Source organism: Mytilus edulis, chromosome 5 (assembly GCF_963676685.1).
Source record: "Mytilus edulis chromosome 5, xbMytEdul2.2, whole genome shotgun sequence".
Taxonomy (NCBI): Eukaryota; Metazoa; Mollusca; class Bivalvia; order Mytilida; family Mytilidae; genus Mytilus; species Mytilus edulis.
Window position 1 is genome coordinate 14,532,380 of NC_092348.1, and position 24,620 is coordinate 14,556,999.

Here is a 24,620-nt window from a genome sequence, read left to right on the forward strand (position 1 = left end):
ATTTTAAGTACATTTACGTTTCGGACAAAACAACAATTATTTATTTCTTTTGTCTTTTTTTGTATGTTTTGGTATATGTGTTATAGACATATCAAAATACATGTTTATATCATTGAATTTGCGTGTTACAGTTCCTGTTAACTATCTGTATTTTCATTGTACAAATGTTGATTTTTATTTCAAGAATGACATTTTGCTAGAATTCATAAATCGAACGACTTGATTAAAAATTAAATGTTTATGCATAATATTAATCAAATAGTGTAAATGTAAAAAATAAAGTTACATTGTAATGCATACCATTGACCAGATGACTTGATTGTTTAATTGTAGATTGTAAAAGATAATCACGTTTTAATGCACTGATAGATCAAATGACTTTTGAAATTGCCAAATTTCACATTTTAATGTATTTGATGTTTAAATTATAATTGAACTAATGCATTATAAAATGTAAAAATCTCATTTATATTTATTGCAAAAGAGAAGTGAGCGATACCGAAGGGACCTTCTCACCACAGCCCCCCCCCCCCCCCAAAAAAATTAAAAATAAACTAACAATGCCATGGCTTAAAAACCCTACAAAAACAGATAATCATTAAAACAAACAACAGAACACAAAGCACATTATAGAAACAAGGACTGAACAACACAAACCCCACCAAAAACTAAAATTGATCTCAAATCCCTTGGAAGGGTAAGCAGATCCTTCTACACATATGGCACCCGTCGTAATTATGTAAGTACACATTAAACCCAGTGATAATTCTTATTAGGTAGGTCATATTAGGGTAAGAGGGATGGGGTTGTAGTTACAACAATTGAAATATATCCGTCGTAACCGGTAACACAGATATTCCATAACGGTCAACTTACTTGTGATTGCGTCCGTGAAAACGGTTGATTTCAACTATACAGCCTCGTACTCTTGCTTTATAGCTACCTTTTAGACAACAACAACTCTGTTTCAAGGAAATCATGCTATGATATAAAAGTCCTGAAATATCAACTGTGAGATATATATTCACTCCGTACAAACGAATGAATGAGCTTTATTGTTTCTGGAATCTTGTTAAATAGAAATGAAAAGCTGTCAATAGGGAAGTTTAAATCCTCTATTGTGTGGTAAAAATTGTTTTTCAACCAACCCTCACTGTCAATATCTAGGTTTGAGGCAGACTTGTCTATTTTTGTCGTATTCTTTATCTCAAGTTCAATATGATACATGTATTCAACATAGTGACCAAATTTTGAAATATTCAGTGACTGAATATCATCTATATAGCGGAAAATAAAGTTAAAAGATATTGTTAATTTTTTTCTTTCTTCTTAAAAATTTCCTGCTTGAAGTCAGGCTCATATGAGCAAATGAACACGTTGACAAAAAGACGAGGGGCAGTTTGTTTCCATTGAAATGACAACTGTTTGTTGAAGAACACGTCATTAAAACGTATTAATATGTTGTCAAACAAGATCTGAAGCATCTTGACAATGTTAGTTTTAAAGAAATGGGAATGAGGAATACTTGTGTAAAGTGTAGAAACTCATCTCTTTTAACGCTATTGCAACCTGAATCTTAGATTATATTGTACTCTAAACTTCTTTGGAATGTTTTATAAACAACATCTGATTCAGTTCGTCATCTTTGGTTGAACTTCCAATGGAACATACAGCTGAGATATGATTATTCAGGATTTCCTCTTTAGCAAGTGTCGTGGGGATATAATTATGTTGAGTTTCCATTTGAATTGTCAATAACTAAATCAAATCAGGCAGTGTACGTAATATGATTTACACACAAAACGATGTTGCTTTTATTAACACACATTTCCGACAAGTGTTATTGCTACTATTTAGGTTAACAGTTACTACGTGACCAGTCGGATTATATCTGAATGGGGAACTGCAATAGGTACAATCATGTGTGTTCAGACTAGAAGTGGTCAATATTGAGATCCTACAACACGTTTTTGGAATTAAAATGCTTAGTTGCACTTGCTTTGGTATAGGTACAAGAAATGATACGAACAGACTTGTCTTTAAATTAGGAGGGAACTAATTCATGATTAAGGATATTGCCTAAATTGATGGCATCAAGACATTTTTTGTGAAAGAAAGTTTAAAAAAGGATATTTTCTCCTTTTCATCTTATTTTCTTTTTCTCATTCAAGTTGTACATATATCAAAGTTTTGAAAGGGGTAATGAATAAAGCTTCATGCGAATATGGTTAATACCTAACTTTTTTTTTTATAAACGACAGCATGTTACTCATATAGACATCATGGAGAGTAGATAATGTAAAATGACGACGACCACGACTTCGAGAAGTAGAGTTGAAAATGTTAATCACATTCACAGAGCTACAGTATAAACTAGCGATGATTTATAGTCTATCGATGTCTAGTTATTTCGCTAAGAGTAGAGGGTAGTCTACAAAATTTTGTCTTTGCTATATGATCAGGCTTCTGAAAGACCGTTTGAAAAAGGAATGGTGTTGTTCCAGGTCACATCTCCTACATTTCATTTATGGGCATTCTATTTTGTGGTCTGTGTGTCCGTTCGTTCGTTCGTCCATCCGTTCGTTCGTCCGACCGTCTGTCTCGCTTTAGGGTAAAGTTTTTGGTCGAGGTAGTTTTTGATGAAGTTGAAGTCCAATCAACGCGAAATAAATTTAGTAAACATGTTCCCTATGCTATGATCTTTCTAATTTAAATACCAAATTAGAGATTTTCCCAATTTTCACGGTCCATTGAACATAGAAAATGATAGTGGGGATGGGGCATCCGTGTACTGGGTACACATTCTTGTTATTGATAAAATAATGTTCTACAATAATTAGAGATTCAAAAGGAATCGTTGAATGCGTTTAACGGTTAAAAAATGTATTTATCAGTTAATTAATCTCAAACATCACAGTATATGACAGCAAATCTTTGGTAGACAGGAATGCCAAAGGTGAAAAAATTGAAAACGATTCTCTTATTGAAGATCTGTTTTGCAATCTGCTAAAATTTGAACTATCCTACTTTGAGCTAACCATTGAGTCAAAGTATTAGTAAGACATTTGTGTGTTAGTGTGTGTGTGTGTGTGTGTGTGTGTGTGTGTGTGTGTGTGTGTGTGTGTGTGTGTGTGTGTGTGCAACAGGAAAACATAGACTATCAAAATTTAGGGGGGACCAAGCATTCTCATTAAATGCCATAAAATAAGGCTACAGTAATGTTCGAATCTCGTAATTCGATGGATTCGACAAATCAAGTCAACAAATCTAAACGGAGGAATGGCATATACTCCAAACCTAGCGAGACCGAGTACTTTGACAGTTTAAGCATGCAGAACTCGCCTTACAAATTCACAATCTGTAAAAAATAATCTTTAAAAAAAATAATAATTGGAAGAACCAACATTTAAAAAAAGGCCTATTACCATCGGAAACTTTGAGTGAAACTAACACCATTTGCACATTTGTAATTTCAATAACAAAAAGTTAAATGACCTTCATTAGACACGTTAGACACAATATATTTTTCATATATTTATGAATCATTATATTATATTTATATATTGAATACTGTTAATTGAGAACACAACATCGATAGGAATAACATATGTTTGGTATATTATAAGAATAAGCCAACACGACAATTTTCATTGATTATTTAGGAAATTAATATGTTTTATTGTAATAGATATAAAATAACGTTATTCACAATATTTAATTGTTCGTCAACGAGAAAATCCATGAATTAGAATTAGAATATTTTTGATTTGTTTATTATTAAATGAGATATATTCCACTGATACATAGACAATTCTTTAATATCTGTATGGAACAGTTTAACTGAGTATAACCAATTTCGAAAGAATAACTTTTAAATATACCGAAATACACACCCGGTGACGTGACCACGATTGCCTATATTGTGTGGTTGCTATGGCTCAGGCTTCTACACAAATCTGCCGCCTGTGTACCGAAAACAATGGAGTTTATTATTGTTATGAATGTCAAAATGTATTATGTACTATATGCCGAGAACGACACGATCGTGTGTCAACTTTAAGTGGACATACGATTACAAATACCAGCACCATAGACCGTGCAGATTTCAGTAAGGAGTCCAAATGTCGCACACACGATGAGGAGTTTTTATATATCTGTATGGTGTGTAATACTTTTGTTTGCAGTAAATGTTTGATATCAACACACAAAGATCATTCACGCGTGGAAATTGATGGAGAGGTGTCAGATGAAAGGGAAAAAGCAAAACTACAAATTGCGGATTTAAGAGCCAAAATTGAAGCAATACCGAAGATCCAGGAAAAAACTGGATGCTACATTGACCAACTACATGTTGACAGCAAACACTGCATTGTGACCATAGATTTTGTCTGTGAAGATCTACAGACCTTTATCAAAGCAAGAAAGAATATAAAAGTAACAGAAGTAGAAGATTATGAAATCTTAGAGCATCAGAGCTACGAATCATTTATTAAAAATAATGAGCTGATACATAAGCAATACACGCATATAATATCAGAATTAGAAAATCTGCTTTTTGAAAAACACGGCAAAACATTTCACTCATGTTATAAAGTGATTGATATCGATATTCAAACTGTAGTAAATGTACCCGCCGAACCATCAATAACACATGTTCAGTCTTTCGAAAAAAAAATGTTGTATAAAGAAATCATAGAATATATGGAATCAAAGGTCGACCACAGGTAAATTTATTATTTCTATTTTATTAACCGATTATAATCTATTAATAACAATATTAACCAAGCCGGTAACTTTTTATACTATGACAAGCTGAAGTATTTGGTGAAGTGAACCATACTGAATGATTTTAATTAATTCGTACAGTGCTATACATGTAGAAATTCTTGCTGTTTACTCAATACGAACGACTCCATTTTAGATATCAAACTCATGATGACAAAGGAAATAGTCAGCCACCTGATACCAAAATACGATGTTGTAAACTACTGTAGATCATCATACGTCATTCAACAATGAGCAAAACCCAAACCGCATAGTAAACAGTAAAATCCTTAGGCATGACACATTTTTCAACAAGTACACTCCTGAGTTGGAACATGATGATGTTTTGATTTTAAAATTGTTAATGTGAGTTTAACCATCAACGTAAACCGAGTCAGTGGTATAGCAACACAACCTTTGAAAAAAATGTTAACATAATTTGGAATGAATATGGATCATCAGACCGAATCACGCAAAAAAGAAAATTAAAGAAGAAAGAAAGACATCAAAATAAAAAAACCTAATTTAGGAACAATTTGCCGATCTAATATTACTCGCATTTATTCGAAATTAACATAAAACAGCTCCAACCTATAAAAAACTATGTTCGTATGCTTAAATATAATTCTCAACACATACAACGGATTTTGTGTAAAGGCATCAAAATAGTCTGAAAAAAACATGATTATTATAAAAATATGAAAAAAAACACAAATTTCATAAAATGAATCAGTCAGATTATATAATTGTAGTTATTACACATATACCAACAATTATAAATGCGAAACCTGTTTTGAGCTGCTATTTTGAACACGATTAATATAACTATTTATGTTTTAAAGCTTGTGTCAAAAATGTGATGATCATCAGAAGAGAATTGACGAGTTAATAAGAGAAAACGAGAGTCTAAGAGTAAATATTCAAAGGTAAGACGCTTGAACGATTAACTGCTGTAAACTTTTTCAACAGAATTCTGTCTTTGGCTTGATTTCAGTTGTATTATTCTACAGTTTGATATATTTTTGTTTGTTTGGCTGTTATCACATTTCTTTTTCCATCAGAGACAAACTAACGTAAAAGATAAAACATATAGGTCAACGTATGGACATCAACATTGGACAAAACCAATTCTGCATAGTAAGTTGTACTAAAAAGACCCTCAGTGATAAACGTAAAACAATTGAAACGAGAAAACTAACAGCCTAATTTATGTACAAAACAATTACCGTAAACCAAATTTGATGTACAGATCAAATGTTTTGATTGATATTGTGTCATTTGTCAGTTTTTCTGGACCTCTTTTTAAGCGCCACATAGGAGTATTATGCTTTTTTTTATATGTGCGTCTGTTCGTACGTCGGTCCGTCTGTCCTGCTTCAGATTAGATTATTTTGTCAAGATAGTTTTCAATGTTGAAGACCAATCAACTTGAAATTTAGTACAGATGTTTCCTATGGTATGTTCTTTCTAATTTTAATGCCAAATCAGAGTTTTGATTCCAAACGCACGCAGCACTGAACACAGAAAATGAACGTGTGAGTGGGTCATCCGTGTACTATAGACACATTATTTTTTAATTTACCTAGGAGATCGATTGTTATACTTTTTTACATTATAAAATGCATATTCAAAGAAAATACATTTTAGATGAATTTTTTTAATTTATTAAATGTTTATTGTGGATTTTTTTGTTGTTAAAACACGTTATTAGTTGTCAATATATTTTGGTTATTATTGCATATTCCTGCTCATACATGCAGATGTAAAAGAAGCAAATTTTGATAAAATTTTAAGTTGATATGCAGCTTAGTATTTTTTTTAACTGCGGCCTGTCTTGTTAATTTTTTGATACATATACGTTTGTTTTTTTGTGTAGATATATATAGGACGATGTAGTATGAGTGCCAATGAGACAACTCTCCATCCAAATAACAATTTATAAAAGTGAACCATTATAGGTCAACACGGAGCCTTGGGTCAAACCGAACAACAAGTTATAAAGGGCCCCAACATTACTAATGTAAAACCATTCAAACGGGAAAACCAATAAAATTTCCGCATATTTGACAAAATAAAGCAATGATGAGTTTGGGTTTTTAAATTGTTAATTTTATAAAGTCCTAGTATATCATAATCTAAAAACTATGTATCAACTATATTAAGAAATGCATATAAAAAAATTGCAATATACAAGCAATATTCGAACTTTAAATGTATCGAAATGAGCTTAGTATTAAGCTATAAATCTATAATACTGGTATAAAAATCCAACTCTAAAATTTCATATTAAACAAATGCATGGAAAATGGCTTTTAAAGAATGCATAAAAAGAATACAGACCATAACAGGTCATATCAACAACCAACGCTAGATAAACAAAATATGGTATGATTGTCAATGAGACAACACTTTACAAAAGGTCAAATGACACAGAAGTTAACAACTATAGGTCACCATACGGCCTTCCTCGTTAAGCAAAGGCCATACCTTCTAGTCAGCTATGAATGTCTTAAAATGATAAATGTAAAACAATTCAAACGAGAAAACTAACAGCCTAATTAATGAACAAAAAATGAACGAAAAACAAATATGTAACACTTATATGAGGATGTAGTCGGGTTGTTGTCTCTTTGACACATTCCCCATTTCCATTCTCAATTTTATTATTCACTTGACCTCGACCTCTTTTCACGAATCAGTGAACAAGGTTAAGTTTAGGTGATCAAGTCCATATCTCAGATACTATAAGCAATAGGTCTAGTATATTCGGTGTTTGGAAGCACTGTAAGGTGTACATGTCAAACTGGCTTGTGTCATCTGACCTTGATCTCATTTTCATGGTACAGTGATCAAAGTTAAGTTTTTGAGTTTTAGTAATTTTTTTCTAATACTATAAGCAATAGGTCAACTATATTTGGTGTATGGAAATATTTTATGATCTATATCAGTCACGCAGGTTCTATTTGACTTTGACCTCATTTTCACGGTTCATTGCTCATGCAGTGTTAAGTCTTTGTGTTTTGGTAAGTTTTTCTTAAACTATAAGCAATAGATCAACTATATTTGTTGTATGGAAGAATTGTTAGCTGTATATGCCTGCCTGGCAATGTTCATCTGACCTTGACCTCATTTTCATGGTTCATTGGTCAATTTTTAATTTTCTTGGTTAATGTTAAGTTTGTGTGACAGTTGTAATAAAGCTTTATATTTAGGACTATCAACATAATATCAATGAAAAGTGAGGAAGACGAGACATTTCAGCACGTTCTTTTATTCACAATATGTAAATGTGGTTTTTGGCTTTGGTTCTGACCAATGCTTATTTACTAAATATATATTTATATGTGACTATTATTGTTGTTGTTGTTACCAATAATGTAAATCAGTTGTATCTTTTATGGCATTTATGGCCCTGTAATTTTGGTGGAAAATATTCTACTCTATACTGTTCTATTATATTCTATATATAAATAGACTCTTATTTTGAACAATAGGACAACTAAATTTGGTAGAACCATGTCATGTGTAAATGTCTGTTTTGAAGGTTTTATATGTCATTGGGTCTTTTTTTTTTATGGTGGAACTGTTCTCTGAATGATAGTCTATATATAAGGAATGACTGTAAGTCTTTCATTGGCAATTCTACCACATCCTCTTACTTGTATATTTATAATCTTCTGCAGTTGTTTTTTTTGTTTTGTTTTTTTTTTCAATCGCAACGCTTGTTTGTAATTATCAGCGTGTGATTTATGCTTTGTAATCTCATTGTGTTTTTTTCCAAGTGTAAACTTTTTGAATGATGATCTGTATTATTCTTCGGTATTTTGTGTCTTATTTAAAGTATAACTAAGTTTGAAACTGAAATACAAAGCTTCTTTTCGTAGTTCAACCGCTAAATGGAAAAATTATCATTTCAAAAAATCGCGAAGATATGGGTAACTGTATAGACAGATATCTGCAACTGTAATAGACGTTTAGAGGAGGATATATGCCCACAAAGTTATAACAACATTAGCAAAATTCCACTGTTTATGATCTTCACACTAAATCCTTCGGATGTTGGATGTGTTATAAATAATAACTTAGTCTTAGATGCATGATTATTTATTAGTCTTTAATAGCTTTTAGCTAGCTTTCAGTACTTTACTCCCTGATCTGTATTTCCTATTTAGTGTCTGTTTGTTTTCGAGATGTACAAGGACCCTTCCACGTTCACTTTGTGTAAAATTTATTTTTATTTGTATCCACCTGATGAGTTGAGCCTTTCAAACTGATTTTTTAGCCTGCTCTTATGTTGTACAGTTACACCACTGTCCCAGGTTAAGGGAGGGTTTGACGCCAGCTAACATGTTTAACATCGCCATATTCTGTATATGCCTAGGCCTAACCAAAATTATGAGCCTGCAATCCAGTGGATGTCGTTTGTTGCTGTTACATATTTGCCTATCGTTATTTATTTTTTGTGTACCTAAATAAGGCCATCAGTTGACTTGTTGAATTGTGCTACATTTGTCTTTAGGGGCCTTTAATAGCGGTATAGACATAGCTCACTGTTAAAGACCGTACAGTAACCCATAAGTGTTAGTTTCTGTGTCATTTGGTCTCTTCTGAAGAGTTGTCTCATTGACACTCGTACCACATTTTCTTTTTATTATATATATGTTCATGACGACAAAAAGTTCAAAAAAAATAATAGATACAGAAGGTACGTACATGTACATGTAAGTTTTGCATCAGAGGCCGTCCTGGATGAAGGTCGAAGACATTTCGACTGCCACGGGAATAGCAGATTGGATAGAGACAGAAATTGATCTTTGCCACATGCCATCTGTTGACCCCTCAAATAATTGTTACAAGGGCTATTAACGTACAAAGAGCACGGAATTCTCCGTACACGAGGCATCTAATTTAACGTCCCAATTCTGACTGGACGTGGATACGTACTTGTGCATCCCGCACAGCAAAACGGACGCTCCACTTTGACTATGGTTTTCGTGGAGGTATCTACCAATGAATACCATCTCTCCAATCCTCTGTCACTCTTGGGGGTCTTGAAATGTAGTGTTTTGTTACTTGTTGTTTATCAACTGATGTACGTGCTATTGTGCTTTTGTGTTTTATCTATCATGTCTGTTTGTTTTGCTAAAGAAATGTTGTTAATATAATGGAATTCTATATGACTCTCGTATACAAGTGAGAGGCTTAGCTAGTAACACAACCAGGTTAAAACCATTTTCCACATAGGAAATGCTTGTACCAAATCAAGAATATGACAGTAATGATTTGTTATCAATTCGTTTGGTGTATTTGTGTTTGTGATCAGTAATATATATTTTTTTCACAGGCACTTGTCTCAGAAAAAAAATTACCTATATACCTTAATATAACGTGATTTTTTTTTCTGAGACAAGTGCCTGTGATTTTTTTCAATTGCTAAAGGACTGTCCGATTTAAATTTTACTTATATATTTCATCTATAATCTCCGAACTTTACTTCGCTATAAACATAAAAATTTGAGGAATCACACTTAAATATCAAATAAACACACACAAACATATTGAATACATTTATGACATAAACAAGCAGATAGTTACGGGTTTTTTTGGGGGGGGGGGGGGGTCTTTTATTTATTTTGTTAATATGTTCAAGGATTTGTATAGTGTCACTATGGCAAAACAAAACAGTAAAGCTATACAGAAAAAAAGAAATAATAATTCAGAAAACACAATAATCAACATAGGCCGAAGTTATGGTCCGAATTCGGCATAGGCCGAGTTAACGAGTAGCATCATAATCGCCCCAAAATTCAAATCAAAATGGACTTGTCTCCCTTTCGGGTTCGGGTGAACATTTTTTTTAATATCCACGATAAAAAGTTTTCGGCAAAGTTGTAAAAACAATTTTAAGTAAAGTATGGAAGATTATTACATTCAGGACATAAAATAATAAAGCGAATTTAAAACACTTAGGTAGAGAAGGTTTGGTTAAAGAAAAACTTTCAGGTTCGGGTTACCACTTTTACCGAGGTGGAAATGAATAAACCTTAATTTTATCTTTGTTAGTGATGTTTTGACAAAAATCTTTTCACACATGAGATAGAATTTAATTATACATCAAATGCATAAAAGTTAGTAGAAAAAATCGAAACGCAAAGAGCATAAAATTCGTAAAATAGATTTCCGGTTCGGCAAATTTCCGGCAAATTCCGGTTCGGGTCCGGGTTCGGGTTACCACTTTTACCGACTACCTGTAGAATTTCATGAAGTCAATTAATCAAATTAATTCGTTTTGGGGGAAACACACAATAAAGATGATAATTGGTGTTGATGCGAAACCACTGCTCTTAGGTAACGCAAAATGTTATCATAAAATACAGTACTATTTTAATACAAAAATAAAGCAGAATACATAAATGTAAATATCATACTTTTTTCTACAATTCATTTATAAACTTTCATTGTAAACACTTATTTATGTTTCAAAGCCTGCGCCAAAGAAATATAGATCAACTGACTAGGCTTGACACCATACTGAAAGAAAACGAAAGTTTGAAACAAACAATCCAAAGGTAAGACGATAGAATGACAACATATTGAACACTTCCACTTTCACAATTAACAAAGCCCATACCGCATAGTCAATAATGATGAAGGCCCCGAAATGACAAATAAAAAACAATTGAAATAATAAAACTAACGACTTAATTTATGTACCAAAATATTAACAAAACAAAAATATATAACACAGAAACAAACGACAAAAACTGAATTACAGACTTCTGACTTGCATTTGGGACAGGCACACACAAAACAAATGTGGTGGAGTTAAACATGGTAGCAGGATCCAAACCCTATTCTAACTTATGGTGTGTCATCAGTATAAAATAAAAACAAACTATAAAAATCAGTTGAAAAAGGTTTAATTCATCAGATGCAGATGGATACAAATATAAATACATTAATCAAACCAAAATAAAAAATAGAATAGACGTGGCCGGGTACGTGTACATACCAACAATCTAAATAAAATAAAAACAGATCTGATAGTATTTAGAGGACTGCTAGTTCAAAGTCGATGACAACTCATAAATAAATTTAAATTATAAATCAGAAAATATCCAACATCAAATGCTTTTAGTGTAAAGACTTCATAAACAGTATAGAAAAAAAACAAGACCTTGTTGTAGCCACTTTTGAAAAATAAAAAAAACACAAACTTAAACGAATACATAATGGTCTTGACAGTCTGACCTAGAACCATCACAGAGATTGATATGATATATATATATATATATATATATATATATATATAAATGATCAAGGCAAAAATAGCTTTCTAGTTTTCAAAACTCGTAAATCAATTGATAATAGACGAATCGAGGTAAAGAAAACTGGAGGAATAGCATGAACTCCAACAGCAATAAAACAAGGTTCATCGACAAAAAAAATTCTGTAAATTCAGCTGCTTAATTTTACGTCGAATAGTTCTATTTTTCTGTATTAAACAATACTTATAAAAGAATAGAAGCATTTTGCTATCACTGTTTATTTGCCTGGGTGGGGGATTGGGGTACCTATACCTGTTGGTAATATTACATAGCGATAAATGGCATTGGTTCTAATCAGCAGTACAAACTCTATTCTTGTAATTTCATTTCATTTAGATTTGGAAATCGGTTTCATTTAAATATGGATCTGTAATATTATGAATTAGGTGCGCAAAACAGATGACACACAAAGAAGAGGAAATTAAAAGACTGAAATTAGAAAACGACTGTTTTAAGACTAAGAATAAAGAATTAAGTAAAATGACTTACAACTTGTCATTCTGATTTCTAAATTCCGTTTATAAAACTCTGAAATATGCTCCAAATAATAAACCTTGAATTAAGCTCAATACAATTATTTTTTTTTTTGCAAATCGTAATACAACCATGAAATTTATGACCAGCAGTTTTTTTCTTAATAAGTATACAATAATGATGCGTCGTGCTAATTTTCATGCTTGTATCATCATTTGCACAATACTCTCGATTTTGCTTGCTAATATCTTCCACTATTAGTGATCGAAAATTTTCTGGAAAATATGAATATCTTTATGTCTTTTGAACATCAACAGTGAAAATTTATTCTTCTATTTTAGTCATACTGAACATTAAATTTTGAAGACAGCTGTTAATGGGAGGGCTTTGTGACTCTGTTTAAACCTGTTGCATACTTTAATTGTCGAATTGAACATTTGGTATATCTACGGTCTGGTCACATACCAGGAAAACACATTAAATATAAAAGTTGAGCGCTAAAATATATCATTTTTGTCCGTTATGATAACTTGAAAAACTATCAATAACAGAACTGTGCTATTTTCTAAGAAGATTCACATTCTGTTTACCTGTGTTAATAGTTATCAGGATTATAATTTAGTAAGCCAGACGCGCGTTTCGACTATATAAAACTCATCAGTGACGCTCATATCAAAATATTTATAAATCAAAACAAGTACAAAGTTGAAATTAGAGCTTGACACAGTGCATATCATTAGAACCTATTTTGTTTGTACTTATATATTTGTAAATGCTCCATATAAGCAATCCAACGGTTTGAATATTCAATTTTCGTTTAAAAACGTATCATTACATCAGAACTAGTTACATTATAAAAATTTTAAAGCAATATTATTAAAAAGGTATACCAAACAGATAATACAAAAGGATGAAGAAATCAGAAGCATGAAAGGAGAAAATGAATGTCTTAAGGCTTAGTATGAATTATAATCTTTTACCAACAGTTTTGTTTTGTTTAAACGCCGTTTTCGTTGAAATACATGATAAAAAGAGATAAATAAACGCCTAAGAATATAACTCGACACAATAATGAGTTAAAGAAAATTGTTGTTATATTTCATATATTAATGCAATATTTTGCTTAACAAATTAGCTGCATAAGGCTCATTTAAGTGTAATACTATTAAATCATAGTACGTAACAACCGGTTGTATACGAAAAGGTATCAACATATATTCCCTTGAATCTGATAGATGTAGGAAGTTAATGCGCCATTCTGTATACATTTATGAAAAGTGCGAATTATACAGAGACTTATAGTGGACATTCAATGGTGGAATAACACCTGCAGCCATTTAGATGAAAATCGCATGCTGAAAAGATTTTTTGCAGCTAACTGCATATATATATATATGTCCTTTAAATATAATTTAAAGCTGATTGTACATTGCGAATATTAAATCAAAATATTTACGTTAGTTAGATAGTAAAAATTTCAAGACTTAATTCCTTGGTTTTGAATAAATTGATTTTCTCTAATTCAGTCCATCAGGATCAAGAGTATGTAGGTGTTGTATCCTAAATCTCTCACTCTCTCTCTGTTTTCTACCTTTTTTGTCCCAATTTTGGTTGATATCTATTTACAAATAATGTACTGTTCTTAAGAGGAGTTTTATGGTTCGGCAGATTCTTCCGTTGGTATGAAGCAACCGAAGACTATTAAGTCTGATATTGAAATTAGTTTCTGTTTCGCCAAGATATTGCACGTTCCAGAAGTAAGAATATAAAAACTATTTGGGTCGGTTCGATAATATACATTTCATTGGAACGAAACATTTAACTTTTCTCAATAAGGCTCCTATTTTTTTTTACGCATTAATGATGTGTAACTTCGATTTGTTGAAATAAATAGATTGTTTGATTTATAGATTTAAAAAAAACCGACAGCAATATTGTAGTTATTTCACATCTTTCAACAAAAATAAATATAAAAACTGAGCTTACATGTAAACGCGTTCGAAAAAATAGTTTAATTTTATCTACAGGTGCAAAGATCATCAGAACAGAATTGAAATGATACTGAGAGAAAATGAAGGCTTTATAGAAGAATTCCAAAGGTAAGACGCTAGAATAACACATAATGACAACTTTTCCAAAAGACGTGAAAATGAATGATTACTGTCTTTGGTTGATTTTTTAATGTTTCTTTATTCTTTTGTTTTGTTGAGTGTCTTTTATCTTTTCGCCTTTTTTTAAGCCACTATTTTGTCCACTAGTGTCCGTTTTTGTCTCTTCTTTCTCCTAGTATCTTTTATGAAGATAGCTAATCATGGTTTTGTCAAACTACTAGTGTCATAATCATCAAAAATGTATCTGATTATTTCTGTGAAAAAGATAAATGTTTTTTTTATTTATCATAACTTTATTTATGTATTATCAGAATCTTTAACCCTTTAAAAAGTAATTGTATTCTGTAGAACAAATCGATTCACTGTAAATATCGATTGTTGTAGAAATATTTTGCAATTGAATTGTTAGTTCTTGATATATATAAAATTGAGAATGGAAATTGGGAATGTGTCTAAGAGAAAAACTCGACCATAGAACAGACAACCGCAGAAGGTCACCAATAGGTCAACAATGCAGCGAGAAACTGCCGCACCCGGAGGCGTCATTCAGTGGGCCCCTAAACAAATATCTATATAATGGACGTCATACTAAACTCCGAACTATACACAAGAAACTAAAATTAAAAATTAGACAAGACTAACAAGGCCAGGGGCTCCTGACTTGGGACAGGCGCAACAATGCTGCGGGGATAAACATGTTTTTTGAGATATCAACCCTCCCCTATATCTCTAGCCAATGTAGAAAAAAACCGCATAATAATACGCACAGTAAAACTCAGTTCAAGAGAAGTCCGAGTCCGATGTCAGAAGAGGTTATAAAAGAAAATAAACAAAATGACAATAATACATAAAAAACAACAGACTACCAGCAGTTACTAACATGCCAGCTCCAGACCCAAATTAAACTGATTGAAAGATTATGTTTTCATCATATGAATATCAGACACACTCCCTCCCGTAAGGGGTTTAGTATTATACAATCATAAAATATATGAGATCAACATAACCCGTGTCATGCCAACAACTGGTTTTAAAATGAATGTGTTTAATTCCGATGCAAAGACCCTATATGTGAATCAATATCACAGCGGATTCCATTGAGTGTGTAGCCAAAGGTAATATATTTAGTTAGCTTGCTTGTTAGCTGAACCGTGAAGTCATTGTTAGGTAAGGTATACAACCCTACTTTAAGAATAGACTCATCTGACAGAAAATCAATCGATCTGTCTGTTGGACTATGCTACTTCACGGTTCAGCTAATAAGCAAGCTAACCAACTATATTACCTTTCGCTACACACTCAGTGGAATCTGCTGTAAAATTAAAATATGCAATTTTTAATAACCTGGCAAAAGTATCGTAACTATATCCCTTCTTAATAAGTCTGTTTGAAGGTTTTGTTAGCTTCTGAGGTGAATACTGACATTTTTGTGCTTTGTATATATATGATTTTTTTACTATGGTCTGTATCCTTGATTTTGTATATCATTATCCATTTTCTGCAAACTTTTTACTTTCAGTCCTTATCCTTCATGCATTTGGAACTCAGTATATTGACCACTCATATGACTCTTGAAAATCTCTCTGCCTAAACATCTGAACATATCTCCATTAAAATTATGCTTCCGAAACTGTTGGCTCAGTATAAGTTTATACCAAAGACCAACCCGCAATATATAGTATATAATCTATTAGAATATGAGAAATTACTATATTTTGAAGTAATAAAAGTAATAATATTTGTGAAACGATACTGATAAATATATATGAATATTTCGACTAAACAAAATTCATTTTCAGTATCACTGTTTCTATCACATCCGATTCAATTATTTGTTTTTCATATTTAAAACCAAGATGCGCATTTCGACAATTATGTTTTTCAGTGATGTTAGAAGCCAAACATTTAAATACCAAAAATTAAATACAAATATTGAAGAGCTGATAAAATAAAAAAAAGACCACTGTTGTATCTTAAACTTTAACTGTTATTTTGCAATGTTTTTCTTTGATTGTATACTATTAGGTTCTCAATGGAAGTTGTACTTTATTTGATCATGTTATACTATTCAATAGGTGTACAGAAGAAATGGAAGAAAAGGATGATGAAAATATAAGCCTTCAAGTGGACTTTGGATTACTTAAGGATAAGTATGGATTATTTACTACATTTGACAGTTTTTCATTTTGTTAGGATAATCATTGAGTGCATGAAAGACTGAAATCTTTCTCGATGCAAAACATAAGACTAACTTAATACTAAATGTATCATCAGAGTGTAGTATTCAATATTTTTTGGTACGTTGTGAGTGTTCTATGTGTCGTATTCTGTATTCTCGTCTTCGAATGAGATCACATACTTAACACAATATAATGAAAAGTTTAGGATAAATTTGGAGGAAACTCGTGTATGCTTTTCTGAATTAAGAGATTGAATGCTTTATGGTATAGCATATATCCTACAATTTAAAGCTTTTTTATTTTATCCTGTAACATGGTGTTTAGACATTTTGCATGTTTCCCTTTCTACTATTGTCTTTAAAAAGTAAGCTTTATGAAAGAAAAGAGTTTTTTTTTCTTCCGTTTTATTTCATAACATTGCTTATAATATTTTTAACCAACATTTATTGGTGAACTTGCCTTTTCTGTGTAGCAAAATTCCAGTACCGCCTTCATATCTTCAAGCTGATTTCCTTGATAATGAGTTGTTGCTTACACTTACAAAAGAAAACTATCAATCCGAGAGTTCCGAGTGGTGCAGTTGCGATTATCCTTCGAAAATGTCAAGACGCCTGACTATTGTCAGTTTTAATGTCTATTTCGTAACAATTTTTTAAATAATTTTTAAAATGCACAATTTCTTTTGAACTGTCTTATATGTATATTTTCTATAAAAGCTGTGAGAGTGGGGACTGCATTTTGTGGTCAGATATAAGTTGTAGATAATAATCAGAAAAACAGTATACCCCTTTTGCACAATCGATGTTAGTTTTGTTCTTACCAGTTTTGGTTGGTTTCATTATGATACTGTTATAAATGACTCGCTTTTGTTAGTTACAAGAAAGGCAACAGTAGTATACCGGTGTTCGATTGAGAGAAAACAAATCAGTATTGCAAAACAAAACCGGGGGAAACACAAAAACTATCAGAGGAAAACGAAGGAACAACAGGAAAAACCTGAAGTGCAAGAAAAACAAACACCATTACACATAGAAACGAAATTTTCTATAACAACTGCCAATCGCTGAACAACAAAGATCATGTTTCATGACCGAAAAACACCTTTCTGACGTACTTACGTACAATGTAACTAATAGTAACAAACATACAATCTGCAACTTTTAGGTAAAAATCAATTTTCAAAATATTCGTCCAAAATTTATTTTCAAAATATTCGTCCAAACAATTGTCATGCCAATGATAGTTTGGAAAAGACATTTGGGCTACAAACGATAAGACACATCAGATTATTTAACCGAATCTAAATCAGAAAAATCAAAAATAAAATCCATGAATGTTGGATGTACAAAACACAAAGACACGACGCCCAGCATTGATTATCATATCCTGTGTTAACCTTACAGGTAACATAACTTACTGTTATATTGTAAAATATGCTTTTTTGGAATTTTTGGTCCTCAATGCTCTTCAACTTCGAACTTGTTTGGCTTCATAACTATTTTGATATGAGCGTCACTGATGAGTCTTATGTAGACGAAACGCGCGTCTGGTGTATTAAATTATAATCCTGGTACATTTGATAACTATAAACAGTAGCACGATTGCACTTTCTCATATTTCACATACATGACATAGCTCTATATGATTTTCAAGGGATAATGTATTCGAAATAAATTCAATTGTTCAATTTTATCTGTATTCGCAAGTTACTCCTAATTTTTCATTAATGACAATCTTGATCGTTAGTTATCAATTTTTATTAGATCAAAATTAACTTACCAGCTTGACATTTGTACAGTTTATTTATACAAGTAGTTGGATAATGCTATGCTTTTTTTCAATTGGAAAATATTGCAAACACATTAAGAAAATAAACAAGTCACTTGATGTTAAATATATATGATTTATGTTGATCAGTAGATGTATATATAGACTGATACGTAGATTTGTGTCTTATTTGCAAGATTAGTAAGTTAAAATTCAGAGAAATATGGGTTTCAACCATTCGAAACAACCTTTTTCTGATGCAAGAAAGTAAAACATAACAAAATATCCGAGGTTAATTAATAAAAAAGAACACGTAATCAATTAATGGAACGAGTGAAAAAAAAAACACTGTCATATTCCTGACTTAGTGTAGGGTTTTTTTCTAAGAAAGTTAACTGTAAATTTTATATCCTGGTATCTATGATGAGGTTTTAACATAGTCGATCGATTTGAAAAATTTACAATTTTGTATTTTTTTAGGCATATTGTTATTGTTGAAATGTATGTTAGTTTATATGTCTGTTGGTTAAATTGTCGACTGGTGACTGTCTCATTGACGTAAACCCAAAATCTTTGTTATAAAAATAATGAGATTGTTTCAAAGTATGTCTTATGAATTTCTTTTAGATTAAGATCAAGTCGTAATTTTAAAATGTTTTTCTCGTTTAAAATTTTGTAGAAGATGATGTTACCATATATCTTGGTATCATTTTGGTTGCTTGCAGATATGAATAGGCTTGATGGTTTATTCTTTTTTTCTCCTTATTCGAAATATTATCTGACCGAAGAACTTCAAAATTGCTTCATCATTAAGACAAAATCATATTAATCTGTCATTTATATGCTGCTAGACATCTTTACTGTGTATGCTTGTATGGTATACCGGGGCGAAATTATATAATGTTACACTTACTTATTCTAAGGTACAAATGAACAAATTTAAGAGCTGACATAATGATTTTAGATAATGAGCAAAATATTAAAAAGCATAGTTTTGCAAAATTATCAAGTTTAAGGTAGCACAATACAAAGATTTTTTTACTTCCAATCACTAACCTTTGAAATGCTGTAACTTTCTTATGAATGCATAGAAAATAATAAAAGCGGTATATATAGATAGATAAAAGATTAATCTTTTAAATGGTTGCAATATTTCTATTATGCAATCATTATGTAATCAATTATTATGTAATTAGTGGCAAAATCTTGGTAAGTTCACTTGAATGAATTTAGCTCTATCATCTCTTTAACTAAACAGAAAATTTTAACGAAATCTTAATCAACACATCACGGGCTTCAAAAGGGTGTCTCAGATTGTCTCTATGGTACTCCTCTGCTCATAAATCTCTAATTAGTGTAAACATCCTAACCACATAAAAGAAGATAATGTTTAATTAGGTGTAAAATTTGTTCTATACATTCTATCTGAAATCTGAGACACCCTTTTGTAGATAATGGCCATATGAACAACATATAATAAAATCAACCCTCTAGGGATACCTATGCAGAAGCTAATTTCATTTGGAAGTGGAAATTTGGTGAAAAATATTTTAGACACAGTTAACATTATAATTGGTTACATAATTGTTGCATAATACTAACATTGCATTTATTTGAAAGAGTAATCTGTTAGCTATCCAAAACTACCACTTTTATAAATTTTCAAGCATTATTAAGAAAGTTACAGCATTTTAAAACTTGGGAGTTGGAGTTATAAAATCTTTGTATTGTGCTACCTTAAAACATCTACAATTTTTTTCTGTGGATTGATAATTTAGGATGGTTTGTTAGTGAACACATGTAAAATTATCTGTTTTCCCGGATAACTTTAAATGATAAAAATAAATAACTTGAAAATGCAGATGTCTAACATTTGCAAATATAAACGGAAATAAAGACGATCATTGATTAGTTTTCTTCTTTATGTTTGAATTTCATTCCTATCAAGATTTTTCAAATAACTTTTAGGCATTTATGATACATTTTTAGAAAACCTTTGTCGAAAGGAATGGTAGATCTTGTACTTGTTTTTAGATCTCTGATTTTGCTATTCTCCTATGATAAATTCGAAGAATACGATAAATCTGACTTATATTTTGATGGTTTTCAAATCTGATTCGAAAAAGAACAAAAAAGAGAAATGCGATATTCATCCTTTAGACAGCATTCCTAGAACACAGGAAAACCAAAGTTTTTGTTAAACTTGTAAAATATTCTGTTAACTTTAGCTTACACCGAAAAACAATCTGTAAAGGGCCAACAATTACTAGCGTAAAACAGTTCAAAAAGAAAACAAATGTAAAAACTTATGTTCCTTTTGGAGCTCACCCGTCTTTTTTTTTTATTAGTTTTGCCTCGTAAATCATCATCAAGTCGGTTATAAAATTCAACTTACGTTAAAATAAAAAATGGTGTGTAAAACCATTATTTAAAGGATATTTCAAAAATGCTTTTTTCTTTAGGTCTAAATTGATATTTATGCAATAAACAAATGGTAGCTTATGTACCGCAATAATAACGAATACAACGAATGTGTTTGATTATAAGAAAAAGGACGAAGAATGGATCAATGTCAAAAACCTTTTAAATCAGACATAAGCAAACGGGCAATATGGGCTCTTGCAATAATTTGGCATCAATTTGATTTTGTTAACTTTAAAAAAAAATTAGCCATTCCTAATCGACAGACAAAATTGACTCCAAGTTAGTAGGTATTATGTTTAATGTGTTTCTAATAAGGTTGGTGTTTTCTATTGACACTTAATATGCAACATGGCCGCAATGGCTGAAGATAATACATAAGAAAAACCGTTAACCTTGTACTTAATATGTAAGATTTTCGTTTAAAAGCAATTAACCGAAATTCGTAGAAAAAAATATTCACATTTTAACAATTACATTTAATTTATATTCAATAGGTGTTCAGAAAAGGAAGATGAAATCAGAAGCTTGGAAGAAAAAATGGAATCGCATATGGATAAGTATGGATTATACACAACAATTAGTAAAACTTCGATTGCTTACCAAAAACCCCAGGAAACGATGACAGTATCTGTATTTTGTACAACTTTTGGGAATTACTGTCCTAAGTGCTCTTCAAATTAGAATTTTGTTTGGCCTTTTTAGCTCACCTGGCCCACAGGACCAAGTGAGTTTTTCTCATCACTTGGCGTCCGGCGTCCGTCGTCCGGCGTCCGGCGTCCGGCGTCCGTCGTCTGTTGTAGTCCGTCGTCGTTAACTTTTACCAAAATCATCTCCTCTGAAACTACTGGGCCAAATTAAACCAAACTTAGCCACAATCATCATTGGGGTATCTAATTTAAAAAAAATGTGTACCGTGACCCGGACAACCAACCAAGATGGCTGCCATGGCTAAAAATAAAACATAGGGGTAAAATGCAGTTTTTGCCTTATAACTCAAAAACCAAAGCATTAAGAGCAAATCTGACAAGAAATAAAATTGTTTATCAGGTCAAGATCTATCTTCCCTGAAATTTTCAGATGAATCGGACAACCCGTTGTTGGGTTGATGACCCTGAATTGGTAATTTTAAGGAAATTTTGCTGTTTTTGGTTATTATCTTGAATATTATTATAGATAGAGATAAACTGTAAACAGCGATAATGTTCAGCAAAGTAAGATTTACAAATAAGTCAACATGACCGAAATGGTCAGTAGATCCCTTTAGGAGTTATTGTCCTTTATAGTAAATTTTTAACCATTTTTTGTAAATCTTGTTATCGTTTACAAAAATCTTCTCCTCTGAAACTTCTGTGCCAAATTAATCCAAACTTGGCCACAATCATCTTTAGGGCATTTAGTTTACAAAATGTCTGGTGACCCGGTCATCAAAGTAAGATGGCCGCCAGGGCTAAAAATAGAAAATAGGGGTAAAATGCAAGTTTTGGCTTATAACTTAAATACTAAAGCATTTAGAGCAAATCTGACATGGGGGTAAAATTGTTTATCAGGGCAAGATCTATCTGCCTTGAAATTTTCAGATGAATCGGACAACCTGTTTTTGGGTTGCTGCCCCTAAATTGGTAATTTTAAGGTAATTTTGCTGTTTTTGGTTATTATCTTAAATATTATTATAGATAGAGATAAACTGTAAACAACAATAATGTTCAGCAAAGTAAAATTTACAAATAAGTCAACATGACCGAAATGGTCAATTGACCCCCTAAGGAGCTATTGTCCTTTATAGTCAATTTTTAACAATTTTCATAAAATTTGTAAATTTTTATTAACATTTTCCACTGAAACTACTGGGCCATTATAAAAAGAGATAATTGTAAGCAGCAAGACTGTTTAGTAAAGTAAGATGTACAAACACATCACCATCACCAAAACACAATTTTGTCATGAATCAATCTGCTTCTTTTGTTTGATATTCACATAGACAAAGGTGAGCGACACACAGGCTCTTTAGAGCCTCTAGTTAACCTTAGCGAATGGAGCACCATTGGTGTGGCATTTGTGGACGAAATGCGCGTCTGGAGTTCTCAATGATTCACTGTCTAACCTAGTGTTCATTATCGTCCCTCAAACGTTCCAGGCTTATAATTTGAAACTTCAGACGCGTGTTCGTCTACATAAGACTCAACAGTGACACTTAGATCAATATAGTTTGCAAGACATGCAAGTATAAAGTTGAAGAGCATTGAGGAACCAAAACTGTTCTTTCAATAATCTATACTATGACAACACTTATAAAAAACCAAAGCTGGCCTGAATCAAAAATACTGTGCCTAAAAGTAGCCATCAATGACGAATATTTGGTGCCCTCTGTTGATTTGATTTAACAATTCCTTATTTGGATTGATTTTAAAATTGGATACCTGAATGAGAGCATGTTAACTTTGCCCTTGTATATTGGTAGATATAGACTTCAATTCCTATTGTTTTGTATGAACAGCCGGTTATATATAACAGCAGTTCTACTGTTATTTATTGAATATTCACGAAATTGACATATAAACTGTTTTTAACATAGAGGTGAAGTAACATTCTACAAAAATTCAGTCTTTTGCGTTAATCTACAGATCACAAGAATGTGCATATTTAATAAATATTTCTGTTTGTATAATCATGAAATATATACAAACATGAAAATGAAATGCTTAAGTATACCATCATAGAAATAAACAAATACATGTCGCATCGTATATAATTTACTTTACTTGAAAAATGTCCTTGTGATGTGTATTCTAGTTTATAGTACACGTATTTATCATTAATTGATTATCTACCATTTAATGAAGCTATTTAAAACTTTCGCATGTATTTTCACATTCATCGAGAACTATTTTCACATTTTACATTTTTTTTTATCAAATCACAAATGTAATATCCAATATTTTTGTCATCGGTACTAATCAAAGAATTAAAACACAATTTATCACAGTTACAAAAACTTACTGTTCTACAACCTGTCTTTACTTATATCTTGGCATTGCACCAGGTCATGTTTTTCTAGGCTGATATTGACGTCTATACGTTAAATTTATTGGATGAGTTATGATTGGATACATGATTTTTCAATAAGCTGTTATTGTTGTGGAACTAGCCTTCAGTGACTATGTGTACTCTCAGATCAGTACTTTGCTTTGATCTGACGAGTCAATCTCTTACATTTATTTGTACTATATTTCCGTTATGTAGTGTTGTCATTTTATAGGAATATTGTGTATGTGTCTGTCGCAAGTCATGATACTGTAATTCAGTGGCTGTCGTCTGTTTCTGTATATCATATACGTTTGTATTTTTTTATTGTTTTGTACAGAAATCATGCTATTGGTTTTCTCGTTTGAATTGTCAAATGTTTTGTTATTTCGGTACCATTTGAATCATTACTATGCAATATGTAGTTTTGGGCATTGTTTAAAGCTGTTCGGTGACATATAGTTGTTAACATCTACACCATATGACTTCTTGTGGATAGTTTTATTCAAATGGAAAATATTCTCATGTATACATGTTCTTGTCATATTATT

At 31.6% G+C, this 24,620-nt stretch overlaps 1 protein-coding gene across 1 annotated transcript in view; it reads left to right on the top strand.

The window, feature by feature from the left end:
• Positions 1–3,562: 3,562 nt before the first annotated feature.
• Positions 3,563–24,620, top strand: part of LOC139523043 (ERC protein 2-like) — a 29,157-nt gene continuing 8,099 nt past the window's right edge. Inside the window, exons 1-7 of the mRNA XM_071316793.1 lie at positions 3,563–4,724; positions 5,607–5,690; positions 11,250–11,333; positions 13,451–13,525; positions 14,594–14,665; positions 16,753–16,827; positions 21,543–21,605. Of these exons, the coding sequence (XP_071172894.1) occupies positions 14,622–14,665; positions 16,753–16,827; positions 21,543–21,605 (182 nt within the window). The 5' untranslated portion in view covers positions 3,563–4,724; positions 5,607–5,690; positions 11,250–11,333; positions 13,451–13,525; positions 14,594–14,621. The remainder of the gene's footprint in view (positions 4,725–5,606; positions 5,691–11,249; positions 11,334–13,450; positions 13,526–14,593; positions 14,666–16,752; positions 16,828–21,542; positions 21,606–24,620) is intronic.